The sequence below is a fragment of the Syzygium oleosum genome, unplaced genomic scaffold (genome assembly GCF_021117445.2).
Source record: "Syzygium oleosum isolate NSW1041296 unplaced genomic scaffold, Sole_v2.1 Sole_v2.14, whole genome shotgun sequence".
NCBI classification, from domain to species: Eukaryota; Viridiplantae; Streptophyta; class Magnoliopsida; order Myrtales; family Myrtaceae; genus Syzygium; species Syzygium oleosum.
Genome location: NW_026607498.1, coordinates 4,657,820 through 4,677,440, shown reverse-complemented (window position 1 = coordinate 4,677,440; position 19,621 = coordinate 4,657,820). Strand labels below are relative to the sequence as shown.

The following is a 19,621-nucleotide window of genomic DNA, read 5'->3' as shown; positions in this document are numbered from 1 at the left end:
CAATTTTTATAATTTAGTCCATCAACTTTCCACAAATCCAAAACCGATCATTTAATACTATTCACAAGTTTTCATAATTACAATACTACTCAGATTTTAGAATTTCTTTTCATTTCAATACTTTTTATTTTTACTTTTTGACCAAAAAAAAAACAAAAAAAAAATACTTTTTATAAATTTTTTTTTTTAAAATATGATATTTTGAAGTTATTTAATTACATTTTTGGTCTTATAAATATTACGATAACTCCATTTAAATAAAATTTAACTATGATATCTATAATGGTATAATTATAATCTCATTTAGACTTGTATCATATCGATATTCCTATTATTTTACATGTAAGTGCTTTCATAATGAGATTTAGCAACGATATTAATTTATCTACAGATGTCTGTATTTATCCTAATCAAGGAACAAGATTTCGATTATTGAGAATTTTACTAATTTAACATAAAGGAACTATCTTCTAGAAAGTGAATGGAGGGAAAAATGTGAAATCTATCATTATGAAGTTACTAACCCAACTAAAAATGTGAAAGCTATCATGGTGATATCACAGAAAAATACCAAACATATCCTATTTCCTTTGTTGTAATCATGTGCTCCTCCTGTAGGAGAGATGTGGATGGCGAGAGGAATAACACCCTTCTAGATTGAAGACCGACGAAACGAATGAGCCTTCCCCAGTAAACTCCACCATTAGTGCCAATTATCAAACACAGCTATCCCTCCGGACCTTCCTGGGTTAGAAATCTCCAAGCCCCATTGACTTTAGATCTTCACTAATCTATCTTAATCTCAACTATGCAGTGTCTGATATGATTCTGTAGCGAAGGAGAAAAGAACATTCCCCTGGTTTTTTGTTTTTTCCAACTTGAGGAGAGAAGAAGTGCAAACTGCAAACCCCATTTCTCTCCTGTGTAGCTGGCCTCTGTCTCTCTCTCTCTTTCTCTTGCAAAATCCCCACCTAAAAACCCCCCAAGACTGAAGCACAAAAGGACCCATCTGTTTCTTTTTCATTCCCTTTTCACCATTGTCACTGCTTGTCCTTCTTTCGCTGTGGTTAGCTTGTTGGAGCTCGGAAGCAGAGGAAAGAGGGGATTTTTTTCTTTTGGGTTTCCCTCAAGTCTTGATTTTGTTGTTTGCCAATCTTTGTGTGGGAGCGGTAGTATGTACAGATCCGGTGCTGTGATGGCTTGGAACGTGTTCAAATTCTGCACGGCGCTCCGCGGTCTCGGCTCGATCATGATCCTGCTCGTCTTGGGGGTCGTCGGCGTCACCTACTATGCCGTCGTCTTGACCAATTACGGTCCGAGCTTGTACGAGGGCGGGCTCGACTCCTTCGTTGCTCTTGGTGTCCTGATCTTGTTTCACTGCCTGGTTAGTTAGCTAGCTCCTTACTATGTGTCACTCAGCTAAACTTTATCTGAAATTTGCAAAATTTGGACCCTGTTTCTGTCATTTCATTTTTTTTTCTTGTTCTTTTTTGTTGTTCTGTTTCGGTTGATGGGTCGGTAGAAACTTTTGGGTTTTTTTGAGTTTTGGTTGATGGGTTGATAATTATGATGCTTGTGAGATCATGGGAATTAGTGGGTGCCCTCATGTTGTGGCTTTTTGGTTGATGGAGACAATTTCTGATACCTGTCTTCAATGCTGTGGAAAATAACGTGTCATGAGAGCATGTTTGCTTATTTTGTTTCAGCCCATTCATTAAATGATAGGGATATGGCTAATGCCCGTCAGGAATTCTAGTATCTACTCTGAGAAAACCATTTGGCTTTTCTTTGGACATCTGCTATTATAGGCATGCGCAGCTTGGAAAGCATGGTTTCCTACAATAGGTAGATGCATTTCTATTCTAGCCATCACTTGTTTGACTGAATAATAGGAGCTGTTGGATCTTTTTTAAGAATCTTTTGAGCTGTGGGTTTGAGTTTCATGGTGAGTTAATATGATGGGTAACTGGACCCAAAGAAATACATACTCAGAATGGTAAGGCTTTGCGTTGTACAGTTGGTGATGCTGCTCTGGAGTTACTTTTCAGTCGTGTTGACGGACCCCGGGAGTGTGCCACCCAATTGGAGGCCTTCTGTTGATGAGGAGAGAGGAGAGAGCGACCCATTGAATGGTTCGGACTTCAGCATTTTGCAGTCTGATCTATCTCACACGAGAATACGCTTCTGTCGGAAGTGCAACCAGCCAAAACCGCCAAGATGCCATCACTGTTCTGTTTGTCAGTGTTTCCACATCATCCAATATTTTTTTCTATTTCGAGCAAGCTTTCCCCGTGGAAAACTTAAGCTGTGGTTTTTTGTAGGTGGAAGGTGTGTACTTAAGATGGATCATCACTGCGTGTGGGTGGTTAACTGTGTTGGTGCTTTGAATTATAAATACTTTCTGCTTTTCTTGGTAAGTTACTGCCTCTTTGATGGCCTGGCTGTCCGATTATTTTTTGAGAAACGAAGTTGCCTTTTCCATCATATCACGATATCCATGTTCTTCTACATTCTGCCTTTCCTGTTTCTTTTTTTGCATTCTTCTGGAATGCAGACCAAGACACAGAGTATGTCGGTATGAAAGCTTATATCTGGCCTTATAATACTTTAGCTGAATCCGTTGAATTGGGGGTTCGAAGACACTTAAATATATATTTCAGTTAAATCAGCTGTTAAACTAGTTGCCTTTGCACTTGTTACTAAATATATTTGTTTGTATTATACTAAGCTCCTCTAGTCAAAGCAGATATTAGAATAGGAAGCCAACATAAAATAAAAACCTTGCATGTTCTTCTAATCAACAAAGCTTTAACTCTCAATGATTCGACTGTGTCTTCCAGGAGACCATTTCACTGTGGTATTCTTTTTATCCTCAGCACTAACGGATTTCTCTTTGCTGTTGTTTGCTTTAAAACAAACACCTAGGTCATTGTGGTTGGTATTTTGCACAGCATCTGCATTTATCCTCACAAATATGAATCATTGTAGATGAATCAAACGCGATCACCCCGATACATCAGATTACTTTTTCTATGCCAATCATGAACTTGTTCACTCCGCTTTTATGTCATTTATTTTCCTAGAACCCGCAAAATGTGAGTTCTTGCCATTGTCCATGTCTTTGATGTTTTAATTGTAGACATCCGTGCTACTTCATAGTCTAGGTTGATAATGCTTATAGGCGAGGACAATATACATTATTTATCTTTTAGAGTTTGTCGAAGCAAAAACGTATGATGAGTTGTGTACATCAGCCAATTGAATGCATGGATGTTCTGTTTACTCAAAAATCTTGGGAAGCATATGAGATGATGAAATGCACTGTTGTGGTTGTTTAGATATCTTGATGAACTTACCTATCCTTATGCTGGCCAAGTGTGGTCATGATGGCCGTTAGCATTTGTCCATAGGATGCTTACTATAGCATGTAGGATGATATTGTTTCTCAATATAGTTCTCTATTTTCGCTAATTTCTGCTTTACATATGAAAATGGAAAATGTCTTTAATGCAGTTCTATACATTTCTGGAGACAAGTGTAGTTACTTTATCATTACTCCCGCACTTTATTGCATTCTTTAGTGATGGAGAGATACCTGGAACACCTGGAACACTTGCAACAACTTTTCTTGCCTTCGGTAAGGTTTAAATAATCTATTTCAGTTTCTGATGTTTTATCTTCAGTATCGCATAAACAAGGTAGTTATTTAATGTTGGTGCAATTTGCGTGCTTTTTTATAGTCCTCAATTTGGCTTTCGCATTGAGTGTCCTGGGGTTCCTGGTCATGCACATTTCCTTGGTTGCTGCTAACACGACGACAATAGAGGTCTGCTCTTTTGCTTAAGCCTATCTTCTGGTCAAAAAACTTACGCAGCTGCATTAGATGGTTTCATTGGTTACTTTTCGTAGAACCTGAGTTTATGTGATTTTAGAATTATCACGCCAATTTTTCTTTTTCTGGTGATTCTATTTAGTTAGAGTACACGCTGCCTAAAACGGTTGAAAACAATAAGTTGGAAATCTGAGGTTCCTTCTTAGGGGTGAGCATGGTCCGGGTGGGCGGTTCCCATCCTCGAACCGGGAACCGCCCACTAGGGACCGGTTCCGAAAAATTGGAACCAGGAACCAGTCCCACCAGCCAAGGACGGAGAGTCGGAGACGGTAAGGTGAGCATCGACTGAGAAGAGTGAGAGAGTGAGAGTGAGCGTGAGGCGAAAGCGAAAGAAGGTGTTTCTCGGCTCAGTGTGAGGTTATGAGCGTCAAGTGAGTTAGGTTTAGTTTAGGGATTTAGGATTTTTTTTAATTAAAAATTAAATAAATATAATATATTATATTATATGTTATTATTATATTACCGGTCCGGTCCGGGTGGGCGGGTGGGCGGTTCCACACCTGGAACCAGGAACCGGACCGGGTCCGGTCCGGTTTCGGGCGGTCCGAGCGGTTCCCGGTTCTTTTTAACACCCGTAATCCTTCTTGGTTTGTCGAACATTGTCCCCTATCACTTGCAAGATTTTGATCCACTGTCCCATTTTGCATTACAACAGAAAGTAAGGTTGGCAGTCTACTTCCCTATTTGCATGGCCTTTTTTCTTGAGTAGAGATACTGTTGGTGGTAAATGAGGATCTTTCTTCTGCTTGTTAATTGTATTTGCCTGTGGTCAGGCATATGAAAAGAAGACCACTCCAAAATGGCGTTATGATCTTGGACAGAGAAAGAATTTTGAACAGGTATTACACTTCAGTTAGTGTCATTGTAATACTTGCTCTTCTTGAACCTGTTGCTTAAGACTGGTAGTGGAGTGTGATCTTCCAAACTGGAAATTACCAGGATTCTTAGTTTTATAGTATTATTAGAGTGCGTCTCTTTGTTTTCTCTGCTTATGATATTGATGAGAGCTAAAAGTCGCATATTCGGGGAAGAGAAATCCAAGTTACGTTTGAAAACTATGCGGCTATTAGCTAGAAAACTGTTAGGGGCTTGGTCGCTGACCAATAAGAAACTGATCTGTGGCTTTTATTTGTGGCCTCTACATGTTAGTCGTCCCTCCTCATGGTGTCTGGATTCTTCCCAGCCTAACATGTTTTGCTAATATTTATGGGCATGTTTGCTCAACCTTTGACGGCATTCGTGAGTCATGCATTTATTGGATCTGGTGTTGGGGGTTGCTCTATGTTCATTTTTAGGAGCTTGACTGGTAAATTGATCCTTCTGTTTTGAGCAGTCTAAGATAGTCAATAAAGGGCATTTCGTTGCCCGGTTTCTTTTGGGCATCGACATAATGGATTATTACTGCTTTCCGCCAATAAATGACCTAAATTAGCAAAGATTTACCTATCCATCCCAAAGCCAGATAATGGCGGGATATGGATCCTAGTTCTTGATATCTCCGTTGAAGGACTTGTTAAGTTAGCTGGCGCCTTAAAGCTCAGAACTATTTAAAGTGTCGTTTTTTTTTTTTTTTGAATCTTCGACCCTGATAAAAGACAGCTCTGTCTTTGATAACAAAAGATAATGGACTTACTGGAAGAATTTGTGCCCCTGTTGAAACTTCTTGATCTTTTTCGAGGCTTTCCTTAACTGAACTTTACTTGTGCTTTTGGTGCTTTAGGTATTCGGGACGCATAGACTCTACTGGTTCATTCCATCTTATTCAGAAGAGGACATAAGGCGGATACAGGCGCTTCAGGGTCTTGAATATCCGTCGTGGCCCGGTTTCGACAGCGAAGAGTTCTGAGGAGAACTCGCTGCGCGTTCTCAGGGAGGTTGACCTATTGACCCGATATACACGGAGGCCCCGCCACTAACTGTTTGTTATTTACTGATGCACCTTACTCAGGGCTTCCTTTGTGCTGATACCACCGTGGCTCTCCTTGTAGAAATAGCTCTGTGAGAGAGAGAGAGAGATTCAACAAAGGGATCGCCGATCTCCGAGTTCTGTTTCCATGGTCTTGGGCTGCGATGTAACATATGCATTATTTTAACTTAGGCAAGTGTAATATCGGATATTGTGAAACTTTGCCCTCGATCAATTTTTAACACATTCATCTTTGAAGTTGAATGTACCTGTATGCTGCGGATGTAGATAACAGTTTACATGTCCAGAATTTGTGGAAGTCACATTTTGATTCCCGGTTTCTTGTCCTTCCTTTCTTCCTACTTGGTAAGAACAATGGCAAGAAATTAGCCGGTCGAGAGACAATATCGGGTTTTCCATAGATCAAAAGCTTGTCGAGGCAAGCAGTATGCAGTGTGCCGTCCCCTCGTCTAGCAGCATTGCAACATCGAAATTTCCCGCCCGAAATAGGACCTTCTCTTTCCTGGATAGCGAGTTCTTCGTTTCGCTCTACGGTCATCGATCAAGCTTTAAGTTCCTGTCACTTTCTTGATCCATCTCAGCAGCCTGCACATAACATGGAGGCAGTAAACAATTGAAGTCTTGTCATTCTCGAACTTTTGTCGCCGGTTTTCTGCTGGACGACGGAGGTCGCCGGAATCCGGCGACGGAGTACACCGGACTTCACTGAAATTCGAAAACCCTTTTGGCAAACGGTACCAAATTTCGCGACAAGACTAAGAATTTTCCTACAATTCGCAGGAAAAACAGTAATCGAACCGTTGAAAAATGAGATGTTTACGGTTTGCGAGGAGTCTCTATTCATTTGTATAGTTATTATTATTATTATTAATATATATAAAATATTAAGGAAATTGAGGAAACCAGAAGGTTCTCTAGCTTTCACGAGAGAACGTACGTATATATATAAACCCCACCTTCAAATGTCTCCACCATCAGACTATTCAGTGGCTCTCGCTCTCGAAGAAGAAGAAGGAGAAGAGGAAGGAGGAGAAGGTAACGACCGATCGATCGATCCTCGGTTCTTCGTCGCCTGCTCTCTCTCTCGATCGCCGGAATGGCTTCCGTCTCCGCCCGTTGCGGCGGCGATCGACGAGCGGGCGCCGCGGTCTGAACGGTGCTCGAAGCTCGTCAACTTTGTCTGTGGTTTTCTTTCTTCTTGTTTTCTTGGCGGAAAGATTCGAGATGTCTGTGAAGTTTTCGCGTGCTTATTGCTGCAGACCGAACGAGGGATGTTTAAGGAGTTTCCTTTGACTTAGGTGAAGTTTCGCGCGGGTGTAGCCGATTGTTTTTTGCTTGGGATTGCGTGGGCAGTCGTGGGTCGGTGTGTGTTCGTGTTCTTTTTTCTCTTGCGGTAATGGCATGCAACTGCGTGGGGTATGTCTGGAGATCAATACTAGATAGCTGCGGGGCAGACGAACGTGTCTCGTGGGTAAATTGAAAGAGGAATTGGGTGGCTACGCTCTGTTATTTTGTGTGGTAGTATGGTGTTCAGCAAAGAGTATTTTGTGGAGTTTGTATCGACGGATCGTCGTCTTGGCTGAGTTTATGGAGTTTTGCTTTTGTCTCCTCAATATGTGAGCACTAGGGAGGGTTTCTTTCCACTCAAAACCTTTTAAGTGCAATTTTCTGGTCGTGCACAAGAGGTAGAGTACGCATATTCATGGTTGATTCGTGTTGCTGTTGTCGGCTGTCTTTACTCTGGAGAAGGCTTCGCGCGTCAAACTGTCTAGAGCCAATTATCAATATGATGTATTCTTTCTTCTATTTTGGTCCAAAAGAAGTTCTAGTGGGAGTCGGCTTTTTGCGCTTTACTGTATTCTTCTTTAGATTGCTGCAAGAATATGAAGGGACTAGAGAAAAGCAGAAACACCCCCTCATTTGTTGTAGTGTGGAAAGCCCAAGTAGCAAGGAGTGCGTTTGATTGTTGGAGTTTGTCAAATGTCGTGAGCTGCCATATGGAAAAAATATGTCCGTTGGAAACTGCCTGAGTGTGAGAATTCTTGTTAAAAGAAGATTCATGCATTTTCTATATGATGATTTGTCTTCCTCGCTTACTCCTGCTATTCTTCTGCTGTTCTTCTCTGTTCCACTTACATACTGAGTTTTTCTTTGTGATGTAATATGTTATCTTTAAGTCAACTCATACCCATGATTTTTTTATTTTGTGTTCCCTGGACAAAATACTTGAACAATCAGTACTTCTTGTTGAACTTACATTCAAGAGCTAATTTCTCATTGTTTCTTAGCTCCATACTTTTAGGTCTATGCCGAAGATCAATGATGTTCACCAAAATGAAATTTGTTTGTTTCTTCTAGGAGATTCTGCATCTTGATAATGCAGAGGGGAAGACAGGGAAGGGAAGATTTCTTCAACATGGGTGACCCTTTTAGCAGTTACCGGGGGTTTGGCAGTTTTCCTACCCTTTTTGGTGGAAGAGATCCATTTGCCGATCCATTTTTCACACGTCCTTTTGCTAGCATGCTCAATACTGGTGTGTTTGGTCCTGGCTATCCAATTGATGATACTCCATCCTCCAATAATTCTAAGGGGCTTGTCATTGAAGAACTGAACTCTGATGATGAAGGAGGTGCTGAAAATAAAGAAGATACAAATCACGAGACAAATGGTAATGATGGGCATCAAAGGCATGATGCATCTATCAGAGCACCGTCTGTTGAGCACCCAGATGATGATGCTCATGGTACAAGAATAATATCTCTGCTATATATGAACAGTTTTATTCTGGGTATCATTAAACATGTTTGTTCGAGTTAATCACTGTTTCCCTATAATATGGTTTGGGTAGCAGAGAACAGGAGCAATGTTATTTACAGGAGTGACAGGAGCAGGGTTGGTGAGAAGAATAATCGGGGTCGAAGTTTCAGTGTAGAGAGTTGCAAAGTCACCTATGGTGGTGTGGATGGAGCATACTACACTTCCGCAAGAACTCGAAGAACTGACAATGATGGGGTAATGAATGAATGCATTGGTACCTGTGCTCTCCTAGTCTCACAGTAGAAATGTTTCGTCATTTCGGTACTGTGCTCATGCATCAGGTTGTGCTTGAGGAAAGTAAAGAAGCAGATGCAACAACCGGTCAAGCAACACATAGGATTTCTCGTGGTATTCATGATAAGGTCTGTGCTCTGTCATCTTTCCACTACTTCGTTGAGAAAATTATGGAGGACATCATTTTGCTCTTTGCAATTTCAATGTTTTTATGCTTGCCTAATTGATCATTTGCATCTTATCATCCATTATACTCTGGTTTGAAGAGGCAAAGAGGAACAAACTTAGAATAGATAGAAATTAGGCATTATGCTTTAAAAAAGAATTTGTAGAGGATCATTCTTATTTGTTTCTCCTGTACGGCCTCATATATACTGCCAGGGCTCCAGTGTATAGCCGTGTCTGGGTACTTGTTATTCCTTTGGTAACAGAAGCTGCAGAGGCAGACATAGGCAGCAACAGATGGCAAAACATTATTACCATCTGCGGTGATAGTGCCAACCCGACACTTAGTGGGATAAGGCATGGATGGTGCTGGTTGTTCTGGTGGTAATAGCAGTCTATATGAAAAGAGTTTGATTATATAGTTTTTGACATGATTTACCATTCTCTGTAATGATTTCTGAGCTGTTAAGAACAGAGTAAGGAAATTGTTCCTTAGGAGGCTAACGGTGAATTTTCTCTCTCTCATTCTTGGCGGTAATTGATGATACTATAGGGTCATTCGGTCACAAGGAAGCTTGGCTCAGATGGCAAGGTGGACACAGTGCAAACCTTGCACAATCTGAATAAAGGTTAGTGTGATCATCCTTTGGTACTTCGCTTGGATCTGATTAATCCTTTTGTGTGAATATTGTCATGTGATGGACGTGAGTACGACTAATAGAAGGAATGTATCAGATGAACTTGCTGGTTTTGAAGAAGCATGGAAAGGTAGTGGTAATGGGCCATCACCTGAAGGGAGCCATGATTATGATTTGCAGCAGAAAGCGGGTAAGCTTTAATTGGCTGGAAACCATGGATTATTTCAAGAATCTCTAGATGTTGGGCATTTTATGTAGGCTTTCGTTCAATTACACAAGATGTTATACTTTTTACTATCTTAACCTATGTCAATGAAGGTGTGTACTTGCTCCCTGATGACGGGTCGGTAAGCATGTATGAAGTTAAGAACTTTCTAGCAACTTTTCGGTGACAGTACAAAGTAAAGAACTTTGTTCGGCAATTTCCAGTGTCCAGTGATATGCTTTCTTGGGGTCACTTTTAGTGGTTGCGTTCAGTTATATATTTTCTTGCGAGTGGTTTAATGTAAAGTATCGAGTTGCCAGGAGGTGTCACGTGTCGGCTCTCAGTTGGGTTTCTGACATGGCTTCTCGATTATTGAGTACATTGATGACTTATAAACTTTTGGTATAAAGAATTTCTCCTTACCCATATGACATGTCCCTCAGTTTGTCATTAAGTTGATAATGAAATGAACAGCTATTACCCAAAGCACAAGATATTAGTTGATTTCTAGATTTACATTCTTAAAATAGGAGAACTGGCAAATAAGTTAATTTCGGTGGCATCATAGAAGCTGTCGAGTTCTTTATCATTTCTTCCTGTTCGATGTGTGTCTGTACACAGCTGTTGTATGTATGATTGGATTCATCATCTTTACGTTATACTTGGGGCAATTTTTCATGGCAACTGGATTTCTACATTTGGGAGATGATGATATAATTTGACACCCAGGCTTACTTGTATCCTTTGATGCAAGATGGTGATGTCGATCGACCTTTTATCTGATCCCCTTTAGTTAGATGGAGCTACCTCCTCAGTCATGAATTTAATTTCGAATCCCCTTTTTACTTTGTGGTTGACAATTAATTGATTGGATCACAGTGTTACGGCAACGGTATAAGGAGCTATAGGCATGTGCTTTTGTAATATTCTTTCTATATTCACAGACTCATTCCGTATTAATGCATGTGGGTTTCTGATGTAGGTCGTGGCAGTGATGCACAGAAAGGGAGCTCAAGCTCTGGAGGGTGGGCGCTTCCATCTGCAGATCAGATAATGAGGCCTGGCGGAATGGTGCCCCATTATGCAGCAAGATCTGCGCCTTCTTCTAATGAGAGGACTAAAAAGGTGGTTAGGATCAATATAGACTAGATTACAAGATCAATTTTTGTTTCTTGTGAGATTTGTCGTATCTGATCGATTGTATGTCGAAGCGAAGAACTTATAGCTTCTTGTCATGATATTTCTCCGTATGCTAATCAGCATTGTAGCACTTACTATTTGTACATGTCAAACAAATTTGAAAATCCTTGCATGTGTTTGATCTCCTTCAATTGTCAGGGGAGATCTGCTTCTCCACTGCCAGGCACTTTTCTGGTTTTGGAGGAAAGTAGTGCCAATTTTACCTTGGCAGGTCGTGTCTCACTTTGTGGGTAATTTCTGGGGATCATGAATGTGAGAAAATACTTGGTAGTGGTGCTGAATATAGGGACGGCCTTTGAAGAATCCAATGGAAACTTGGAAACTTACTTGTTTACCGGATAGCAGGATGTTTAACTTATATGAAAATCCTGATCACCCAAAGCTCTCTATCGGGTCGGCTCACGTGCGACCTACTGCAGTGTGAGCGCTTAATTTACCATGTCAAAGTACGGAAAAGAGTTGGTACTTTAAAGATGGTAATTCAGGGAAGATTTCTAACCGTCACTTAGCTGACGGTGTTCTCCAGTCGAGAGCCTCGTAGGAAATAAGAAGTCGTGATCTTAGGTAGTTAGTTATTGTCATGATTGAATGCGTTTCCTTTAGTTTTTCTCTTTTACCTCTTTTGGTATCTTCCGTCAATCGTCTATTGCCGATCTTGGCGCCTCTTACCTTCTCCTGCAAGACTTGTTCTTCGGGGTCGAAGTGGTCCTCATGGATATCACACAATCACTATAATTGACTTATCATACCACGTCAAGTACGCAATCATTATGCAATATTTTCTCCAGAAGAGTGAAGGAGAATTCCAAAAGAGTAGGAGAGTGGAAAGGAGTTCTACTCCGAATCTTCAGCATGAAAAACCGAGTCTTCAGAAACGACAGTTTAAGAATTAACTCTATCAACATCCATGATGGTGTATGAACCAAATGGTCTATGTCAAGAATTAGTCGGCCGGACCCGAATGGTCTATGTCGAGAATTATTCGGCTGGATTTCCAAGTGGAATCTTTCTTTCACGAAACTGTACTATTGACGTTGAAACCAAGGAAGTCTTTGGAGCAAAGGCTGTCGAATCTTTTGTTGTAGGTTGAAGCGACTCCGCAAGCTTGACGATCCTTGATTTGGCTTCAATTCCTGAAGATGCGCTACTCTCTGACCTTTTCTTCTTTTCTTCTAGTAATCTCCCTAGCTGATCAAACAAAAACTTCTTCTTTGTTTCTTTTGGCACTTCAGAAAGATAGATCAATGTTTGTATCGATTATTCTTAGTTCTCTTGAATTTGGAATTCAACCGACGGAACCTGCGGCACATATCCAGCGTGCATTCTGACCATTCTTATGGGTCGACTCATCTACTCTCCTTACTGCTCTAATTTCAAGAATTCATTCAAGTTGGTTAATTAACGGAGGCAGTTTCATCCTGTCGAGATGTAGCTAGCTGCTTGTTCGAAGAAACCTCTCTCGGATCAGATGTGCATAGCTGCAAGGCTTACATTATTTAAAACATCGGAGTGTCGCAATTTCCATCGCATACGAAAAGAGATCCATAACAGTAAAAAGGGATAACAGTAACAGCTCCATCTTTCAATTTGCAAGTCTCTTCCAATAATTAGTAGCGGTCGATGGTGACCGGCTTCCATTCAAGAATCAGGATCAAGACCAGGGCCATTTTGCATCCCTCCAAACAAAACATCGATCAACGCAACTTTTGCCAGATGAACTATCCGAATTGGTTCCAGTAGGTGGTGAATCTTTCATTCCATCCGGATGAAATGCCTCGCAACATCGAAGTCCTCGATCACGTTCCGCTGCTTCCTCTCTGTACATGGGGTTTGTATAGCGTGGGTGCTGGATGAACGACACATTTTTCCACCAGAGCTTAAAAGCCTGAAAAAGGAGAGAGAAAGACAGTGAACAGACAAATGGTGTCGAATAGCTCACAATCTTGAGGACATTAGGGATCGACTTACAGATGTCGTCTAAAAACATGAGAGAATACTAGCAAAAGATTACATCCTCAGTTCAGGTGACTACGCAATTTCAACTGTTCATCTACATTTGTCAGTTTGACCTTCATTGACCACCTTGGCAGACTCAGCATCTCAAAGCGGTGACAAGACTCTGAGTCAATCGTATCCTCCAAATAACATGTACAGAACTAATTCCAACTGGTTAAATGTGGACAATGTAACGTGCAAATTAGGATAGGTAAAGAGATGAAAGTGGAAGGGCCCAAATCCCAATCAAACAGCTTTATCCATCTTAATCGGTGATGATGATCCAACTTTGTTGTCAAGGGAAAATATCCAAGGCATCCACCTTGGTTATTGTAAGAAAGAACAATAGGTTCAGTACCCCAGTTAGCATATATTGGTTCAAGATTCCAGACAGCAATCTTAAATAGTCGTAATTTTGTCCATGCTCCCACTAGTCTTGTAGAACTAATCTAGGGGCGGAGAGAATTATAATTCTATTCAAGCCACCAACAACAAACGAACCATGCATGTTTAGTCATTGACAGGCCTTCAGCTATAAACAATCCTTGCATCACACTCACACAAAGCACTGTATGTCAGAGTTGTCTATTCATAGACTGAACCAGAGGTGGGTGGAACTATTGCATATGGGACTTAAAACCATGATCATGAATTAAAACAGAACATGGTAAAACTCAAACCAGTAAAATGACTTATCTAGGGACAAATTCTTTCAGTTTTGGCACAACGGTAAGTTGGTCAGAACAAGGTCAAAGAAGCAAGCCAAATATAGAAGCAAACAATGAGAATTTCGTTTTTATAACGTAGCTAAGAAATTCACTTGACGGTGTTGTATGTAATTAATCCTTGTGAAACTCAATCAGAGTTCTAAAAGCCCATTTGGAAGCATTCCCAACCTTCACAAACTCCTGAGGAATGACCTTTCTCACGGATTTCACCCCCGACTACTTTGTTGGGTACTAAATCTATATGAGATATGGTCTGCCCTAACCAAAAACATTATCGTACCTAAATTTGTCAGGCATCTCTCCTCTTAATAACTTCACCTGTAAGATATTTGATCTTCCATAGGTTTACCCACAACAAAGCTGACAACGGGATAATAAAGGCCTAATTCAATCCTGGCATGACTTCAGGAAAGGAAAGTTAAAAAAGAAATACCCAAAAAAAAGGAAAATAAAGGGTTTTACTGTCTAAGCTGATAAGCAAAGCTACAGAGATTGTAAAAGACAGTTGCACTCACATGCCAGTATATCCATAATGCCACCTTATGAGGCATCAACCAGAAGAATGTTGCATGATTCGACAGGGTTGACGAGGAAACTCTTTTGGCTTTCAGGGTAGCTGTGAAGTAGTTACCAAGCTTGGGATGCTGAACTGAAATGGCCACATATAGATTGTCCCTGGGAGCATTTGCTTTTATAGTCCAATTCCCAAGCATGTCCTGCAATTACTTTAAGCAGAATAAAGTGTAATAAGTTATTCTTCCTAAAAGATTCGAAAGATAAGCAAAGAGACTGAACAAAAAACTACATGCTATTTTTCAAGGAAAAGGTTTGTGTACTGTGCAGATTTCTGATACCTCTTGATAAACTTCTGCTATGTTATGATAGAGAAACGAACTATTGCAATGATAATGATAAGCAAAGTATTGCAGACACTTTGTTCACGATTTAAATTGAATTGCCTATTTTCAAGTTTAAGTGAGTGAGAACATTCATATAATGGGAGATAGCAATATTATCAGAAGTTGGAAAACCTTAGATGAATTTTTGCATGGGTAGGTCTTCCATAAAGTTTTAAAATATTTTCAGCTAACAAAGAGTGAGGTTATATCTGGCAAGTCAGCAATTCAACAGGAGTCCAGCTGGAGTGCAAAACATCCAAAAGTGGAGGTGCACAAAACTTTTCTCATCTGCTATATTAAACTTGACATGGTAGTAGGGAGGCACATGACAGGCTTAGGAGACCACAATTTTAAGAGAAGGGACATCATTTTCACTCTCCAAGGTACGTTGAAGCTTCTCTCTTAGGTCATCCATCACTTGGTCTACGTATTCTAAAGTAATCAATTTCAAGTTCTACACCATGCGCATAAAATTTGAACTTTGACACTGTTCTCTAAGATGTTTTATGCTTTTCCTATATTGACTTGGCAATGATATACACAAATCAATTTGATAGTTGGTACTGACATGTTAAGATCCAATCACTAGTCACAGGTACAAAGGGAAAGCATCACTTGCCTCTTGTGAAAAACAATTATTGCTGAGTGAATAAAATTCACATCTACATAGTTAAGCCAACTTGTAAATGTCAAAGTAATCAGGCATACATAATAAATATCATAATTATGGGACAGCTAAGGACAAAAAGTGCAAGGGCAAAGTAAGAACTTTAACGTCCTGGTGGCACAGATGCTCTAGTTTTTGCAAACTGTCTAGTGGATGCCGTTATTTAAGCATATATGGATAAGGCACTCCATCGATACAATGAAGATGGGACCCTCATGGATTGCCCAAACCTTCTAAAATAATCTTTTTGTCGCGCAAAGAACTAAAAGCAGAGAAAAGAGAACTACGTGAGCCAACAGAATTGTACATACCATGAATGGACTGACATGCAGAGGCTTCGCAACCAAATCAGAATTTGGATTGAAAACAAACAAGACCCTCTCACCCCATGGTGTATTAGTTACCTATACCAACAACAGTCCATCAACTAACTGCAAATGCTAAAATAAATGTAAACATCTTCACAAAAAACACGATGTCAAATCATAAATATAATTGCCAGTTGATATAGAGAACAGTTTTAACCTTGGATGGTTGAAGTCGGCAGCCGTAACAACAACGGCACAAACACCAAGCAAGAAAGATACTTCAAATGCATTTACACGAGAATTGGATGAGAATATATGGGATAAGATGGTCGGCAATATATTCCCGTGACTTTACTGTAATACATATAATAAAAGTGGTGGCACTAAATTTGACATTTCCATTCAAGTCCCTTACACCCCTGCATCATGCAGATTTCATACTAACAATCCTACGTTTCCGAATTTATAGTTTCACCTATTAATGCTTTAAATACATGCACTAATCATGTGCGGATCACTATTTAATCAATCCAAATGAGCCAAAAGACTGGATGGAGTCATAATTAGCAGATTGTCCAGTATCCACAACTGTATAATCCATATGATATACGTTTGGCTGGCTGGTATACATTTCCGGAACAGGCGAGTCTCTAGTTTGATGTCCAATAATACCCTAATAAATAAAGCACACCAACAGCCCCTCTACATAAACCAAATTCCCAGGATGCTCATAGCACTAACTGCAGTCAGTCGCCTAGGTCTTAAATTCCGCACATTTCCATAGGACTAAAGGGTATCAATGGGTTTGAATCATACTTCAGTGTTGATGCTACAAGACAGTCAAAAGCGGTTCTCCAGATTTCGAGAAAAACAGGTTTGTGAGCATTTTGAACAAGCCAAAATATGTGTCCCTACAATCCATGGAAAGCTTTTAAGCAGATGAACTGGAAGACTCATTATACCTCAGCAATGCACTTGTGCAAATGTTGAGTGGCACCTTTTAGATCGTAGCAATAGTACAAGCTCAATGGGTTCTGTTCATACCCCACACTAGGAGGTATTGTCAAGAGAAATCTGCAAAAGAAAAATGAATACATTAGCTTCCAGAACACTGCACCTTAATAACTAGAGCTTAGTAAAAGATAAATTGAACCAAACAAGAAGAGAAAAGATTACAGAAGTCACACATTGAAAATATAGCAAACCAAGGAACTAAATCATAGTTGTGGTTGCTGTGGGTGTTGCCGACGTTACGTAATGGGTCGTGGCCGTGTGAACTTTTTTGTTAAAGTTGCACAATATGTTTTAAAAGGGAAAACCTCTTACGACTTCACTTACCAAATCCACTACTCTGCTAATTTTTTCGACATTTGATCGATTCTATGTAACAACATACAAGACTCTAACCTTATCACTACTTTGTTTAACTCTCCTATCTCAACATTAGATAGTGTCATACATAAGAAAAACTTGGTTTTGATTTGTAGAAAGAGGATTTCTATCGATCAGTTTCATGCTAACTAATGATATGAACCATTCAAACAACAAATCAGAAAAGTTTTTTAAAAAAAAATATGGCCAGTGAAGTGATAAGAGTAGGACTTGTTTGGCACAGAAAAATTCTGGGACTTCCATTTGAATACAAGAAAAGCTTAAGCAAGCCCAAGCGAAGCCGATGACTGTACTATTTTCAAGGGAATTGGTCAATTACTCAGCCCCTAACTCGTTCTTTCTTTGAAAAGCAGCAACTTTCATCTCTCTCTCTCTCTCTCTCTCTCTCTCTCTCTCTCTCTCTCTCTCTCTAGTAGTCAGAACCAGACATTTGTTTCTTTAAAAGAGAAGATCTTGCTTGCTCGAATGCTGGAAGCCTGGAATCGAGGTTTCATTTCGCAACCACATTCTTGAAATTACTTCACGAAGCACGGCGCGACAGAATCAAACTACACGCAAAAAGAGAAAGAGCAGAAATTCTTACATGGGTCCGTTTGTACCAGCGAACCGCCGCGCCTCGTCGGCGGAGAGGTGGCCGGCCGCCGCACCGGGCGGCGCGCCGTCGAGGTCGACGAGCGCGTACCTCACGGCGTACCGGAACGAGTGGCGGACGGGGCGGCGGCGCTCGTGCCAGACGGTGCCCTCGTAGAGAGCCGCCGCCCCGCAGCCGCCGCCGCCGCAACCGATCCGGGAGGAAAGGGCGGCGGCGGCGCGCGGGGGGAGCAGCCGCCGGAGGAGGGCGTGGACGGGCAGGAGGAGGGAGAGGGCGAGGGAGGTAAAGCACGTGGAGACGATGGAGCACAGCAGAAACAGAGCCTCCATCGCTGGATCATGTGGCTGTGGAAACGGCCATGTCGGAGGCTCTTTTCTTAGCTTCTTCGTCGCGTCCTCAACCGTCGGATCAATCGATGGCCCGATCGTGTCCGTCCGTTTTCTTGACTTCCGCGAAGTTGACCGCTTCACCCCCCAGGTCAACCTCGGGGTGTAATCCGGACCGTTCGATTTCCACAGCAAAACCATCGGCGCTATGATAGAACAGACCGTGAGATTGACAAGAGGAGAAGATGAGTTCCGGCCATCGGCACGGTCGCCGACGGCGGCGGTCGCCCCGGCTATGCGGGGGCTCTAGATTTTATGGTGCGCACGATCGCATTTTTCCTATTAACAGTTGGCATTATCTATAATTAAGGTTGCGTTTATTTCACGTAAACTCAATATTTAGAAAATATTTTTCAAAAAATGATTCGTTATATAACATAGAAAAATTAATCCACGAAAAATGTTTTTATTTTTAATAACAATTTATACCTAATTATTTTCGTGGTGATGAAAATATTTTTCATTTATTTATTTTCGTAAGAGATACATGCAATTATTTTTCGAAATATATTTTCCAAAATTTAAGTTTTTCGTGAAACAAATGCACCCTATAAAAACATTAATTTCTCTTACCATAATTTGTAGATTGATTTCAGTATGATGGTACTTACGCAATTTGTCTAAATTCATGAATAGTTATGCAATGAGATCAAGGAAGTAGAAAGTTATTGGAGATATGCTTTTCTTTTCTTTTTTACCAGAAATGGGAAATGTGTTAAATACGTCCCCTTTTTTTCTCTTTCTATTAGTTTTTTTTTTTTGGTCTGATTTCTATTAGTTTATGTATAGGTAATTTTGGAAGTGAGACGAATGCTATTTTTGACTTAAATATAAAGATGTATAATTCATTCGTATCTTTTAATCAAGTTAATATTAGGGTGGAGCTATTTTTACCTCATATATGACTGAATCCATCTCATTTTCATCAAAGAGACAAAATTATCTTTAATCATTCAATTAAAAGTTAAAGTGGCGGACCTCAAATCTAATCGCTTTCCTTTTTTTTAGTTTTTTTATATTTTTATACAAGATCTAGTTGTCATGATTAAAAATATAACATGTATATTTAAAATTTAAGTGGCTATTTATTACAAGCACAAAAACACTATTTTTTTATTTTTAGATTTTACCTATTTAAATATTACCTTTGTCAAAAATTTCTAAGAAACACAATATGTTTCACTTTATCAAGCAAATTCATGGATTAGTTGTCAAGTAAAATGTAGAAAAATTTGAACATGAACAACTTTTTTAAGACGGTAAAATATTATATAAAGTTTTATCTTTTTTTGCATGCATATCACCACCAAACTCTTTCTTATTAATTATCTTTTTGCTTGCATATTACTACCAAACCTCTTTTAGATTTTTTCAAAATAAATGACAATTACATCCCCCTATGCGAAATGTAAAAGATGAAATTAAGCAAAGCTATGCATAAATAAGGAAAAATTAAAATGAATTTAAATTTCTTTTATTTTTTATTGTCAAGAGTGAATGTTATTCATGAAGAGTTTGCAAAAAAATATCAAGGTGCCTCAATCTTCATAACTTAAAGCAATTACAAGGACATCA

General features: G+C 40.0%; 3 protein-coding genes and 1 non-coding gene across 6 annotated transcripts; 3 read left to right on the top strand and 1 right to left on the bottom strand.

Moving 5' to 3' along the window:
* Positions 1-620: 620 nt before the first annotated feature.
* On the top strand, positions 621-6,121 carry LOC115689189 (probable protein S-acyltransferase 14). Its single transcript, XM_030615181.2, has 7 exons — positions 621-1,384; positions 2,018-2,237; positions 2,322-2,413; positions 3,514-3,637; positions 3,741-3,826; positions 4,666-4,731; positions 5,613-6,121. The coding sequence occupies exons 1-7, from the start codon at positions 1,175-1,177 to the stop codon at positions 5,736-5,738; spliced, it is 924 nt and encodes a 307-aa protein (XP_030471041.2). The 5' UTR covers positions 621-1,174; the 3' UTR covers positions 5,739-6,121.
* A 629-nt stretch (positions 6,122-6,750) lies between these two features.
* On the top strand, positions 6,751-11,204 carry LOC115689197 (uncharacterized). 3 transcript variants are annotated; one of them, XM_056318030.1, is made up of 7 exons: positions 6,751-6,854; positions 8,178-8,563; positions 8,669-8,832; positions 8,919-8,999; positions 9,590-9,665; positions 9,772-9,864; positions 10,862-11,204. In XM_056318030.1, the coding sequence occupies exons 2-7, from the start codon at positions 8,197-8,199 to the stop codon at positions 11,026-11,028; spliced, it is 948 nt and encodes a 315-aa protein (XP_056174005.1). In that variant the 5' UTR covers positions 6,751-6,854; positions 8,178-8,196; the 3' UTR covers positions 11,029-11,204. The 3 variants fall into 3 exon arrangements, with proteins under 3 accessions (XP_056174005.1, XP_056174006.1, XP_030471051.2); XM_056318031.1 differs by having other exon boundaries at positions 6,850-6,975; XM_030615191.2 differs by lacking the exon at positions 6,751-6,854 and having other exon boundaries at positions 8,023-8,563; positions 8,672-8,832.
* On the top strand, positions 10,581-10,665 carry LOC115689208 (small nucleolar RNA U31b). The gene has a single exon (XR_004006663.2). It is a non-coding gene; the product is annotated as a small nucleolar RNA U31b (small nucleolar RNA).
* A 1,436-nt stretch (positions 11,205-12,640) lies between the features above and the next one.
* On the bottom strand, positions 12,641-18,030 carry LOC115689202 (uncharacterized). Its single transcript, XM_056318107.1, has 5 exons — positions 17,652-18,030; positions 16,639-16,750; positions 15,680-15,772; positions 14,318-14,518; positions 12,641-12,964 (listed from the first exon to the last, which is right to left on the bottom strand). Exons 1-5 carry the CDS (start codon positions 17,987-17,989, stop codon positions 12,731-12,733), a joined length of 978 nt encoding a protein of 325 aa, XP_056174082.1. The 5' UTR covers positions 17,990-18,030; the 3' UTR covers positions 12,641-12,730.
* Positions 18,031-19,621: the final 1,591 nt, after the last annotated feature.

Bases quoted from the DNA above. Each gene is read 5' to 3' on its own strand.
- LOC115689197 (XM_056318030.1), top strand. From the start codon at position 8,197: ATGCAGAGGGGAAGACAGGGAAGGGAAGATTTCTTCAACATGGGTGAC. The intron at 9,000-9,589 runs GTCTGTGCTCTG...ATGATACTATAG, and splicing joins CTCGTGGTATTCATGATAAG to GGTCATTCGGTCACAAGGAA. The intron at 9,865-10,861 runs GTAAGCTTTAAT...TTTCTGATGTAG, and splicing joins TGATTTGCAGCAGAAAGCGG to GTCGTGGCAGTGATGCACAG.
- LOC115689202 (XM_056318107.1), bottom strand. From the start codon at position 17,989: ATGGAGGCTCTGTTTCTGCTGTGCTCCATCGTCTCCACGTGCTTTACC. The intron at 14,519-15,679 runs GTATGTACAATT...AAGTAATTGCAG, and splicing joins TGCATGTCAGTCCATTCATG to GACATGCTTGGGAATTGGAC. The intron at 12,965-14,317 runs GTGAGTGCAACT...CTCCTTTTTCAG, and splicing joins CATTATGGATATACTGGCAT to GCTTTTAAGCTCTGGTGGAA.
- LOC115689189 (XM_030615181.2), top strand. From the start codon at position 1,175: ATGTACAGATCCGGTGCTGTGATGGCTTGGAACGTGTTCAAATTCTGC. The intron at 1,385-2,017 runs GTTAGTTAGCTA...TGCGTTGTACAG, and splicing joins TGATCTTGTTTCACTGCCTG to TTGGTGATGCTGCTCTGGAG. The intron at 3,638-3,740 runs GTAAGGTTTAAA...GCTTTTTTATAG, and splicing joins AACAACTTTTCTTGCCTTCG to TCCTCAATTTGGCTTTCGCA.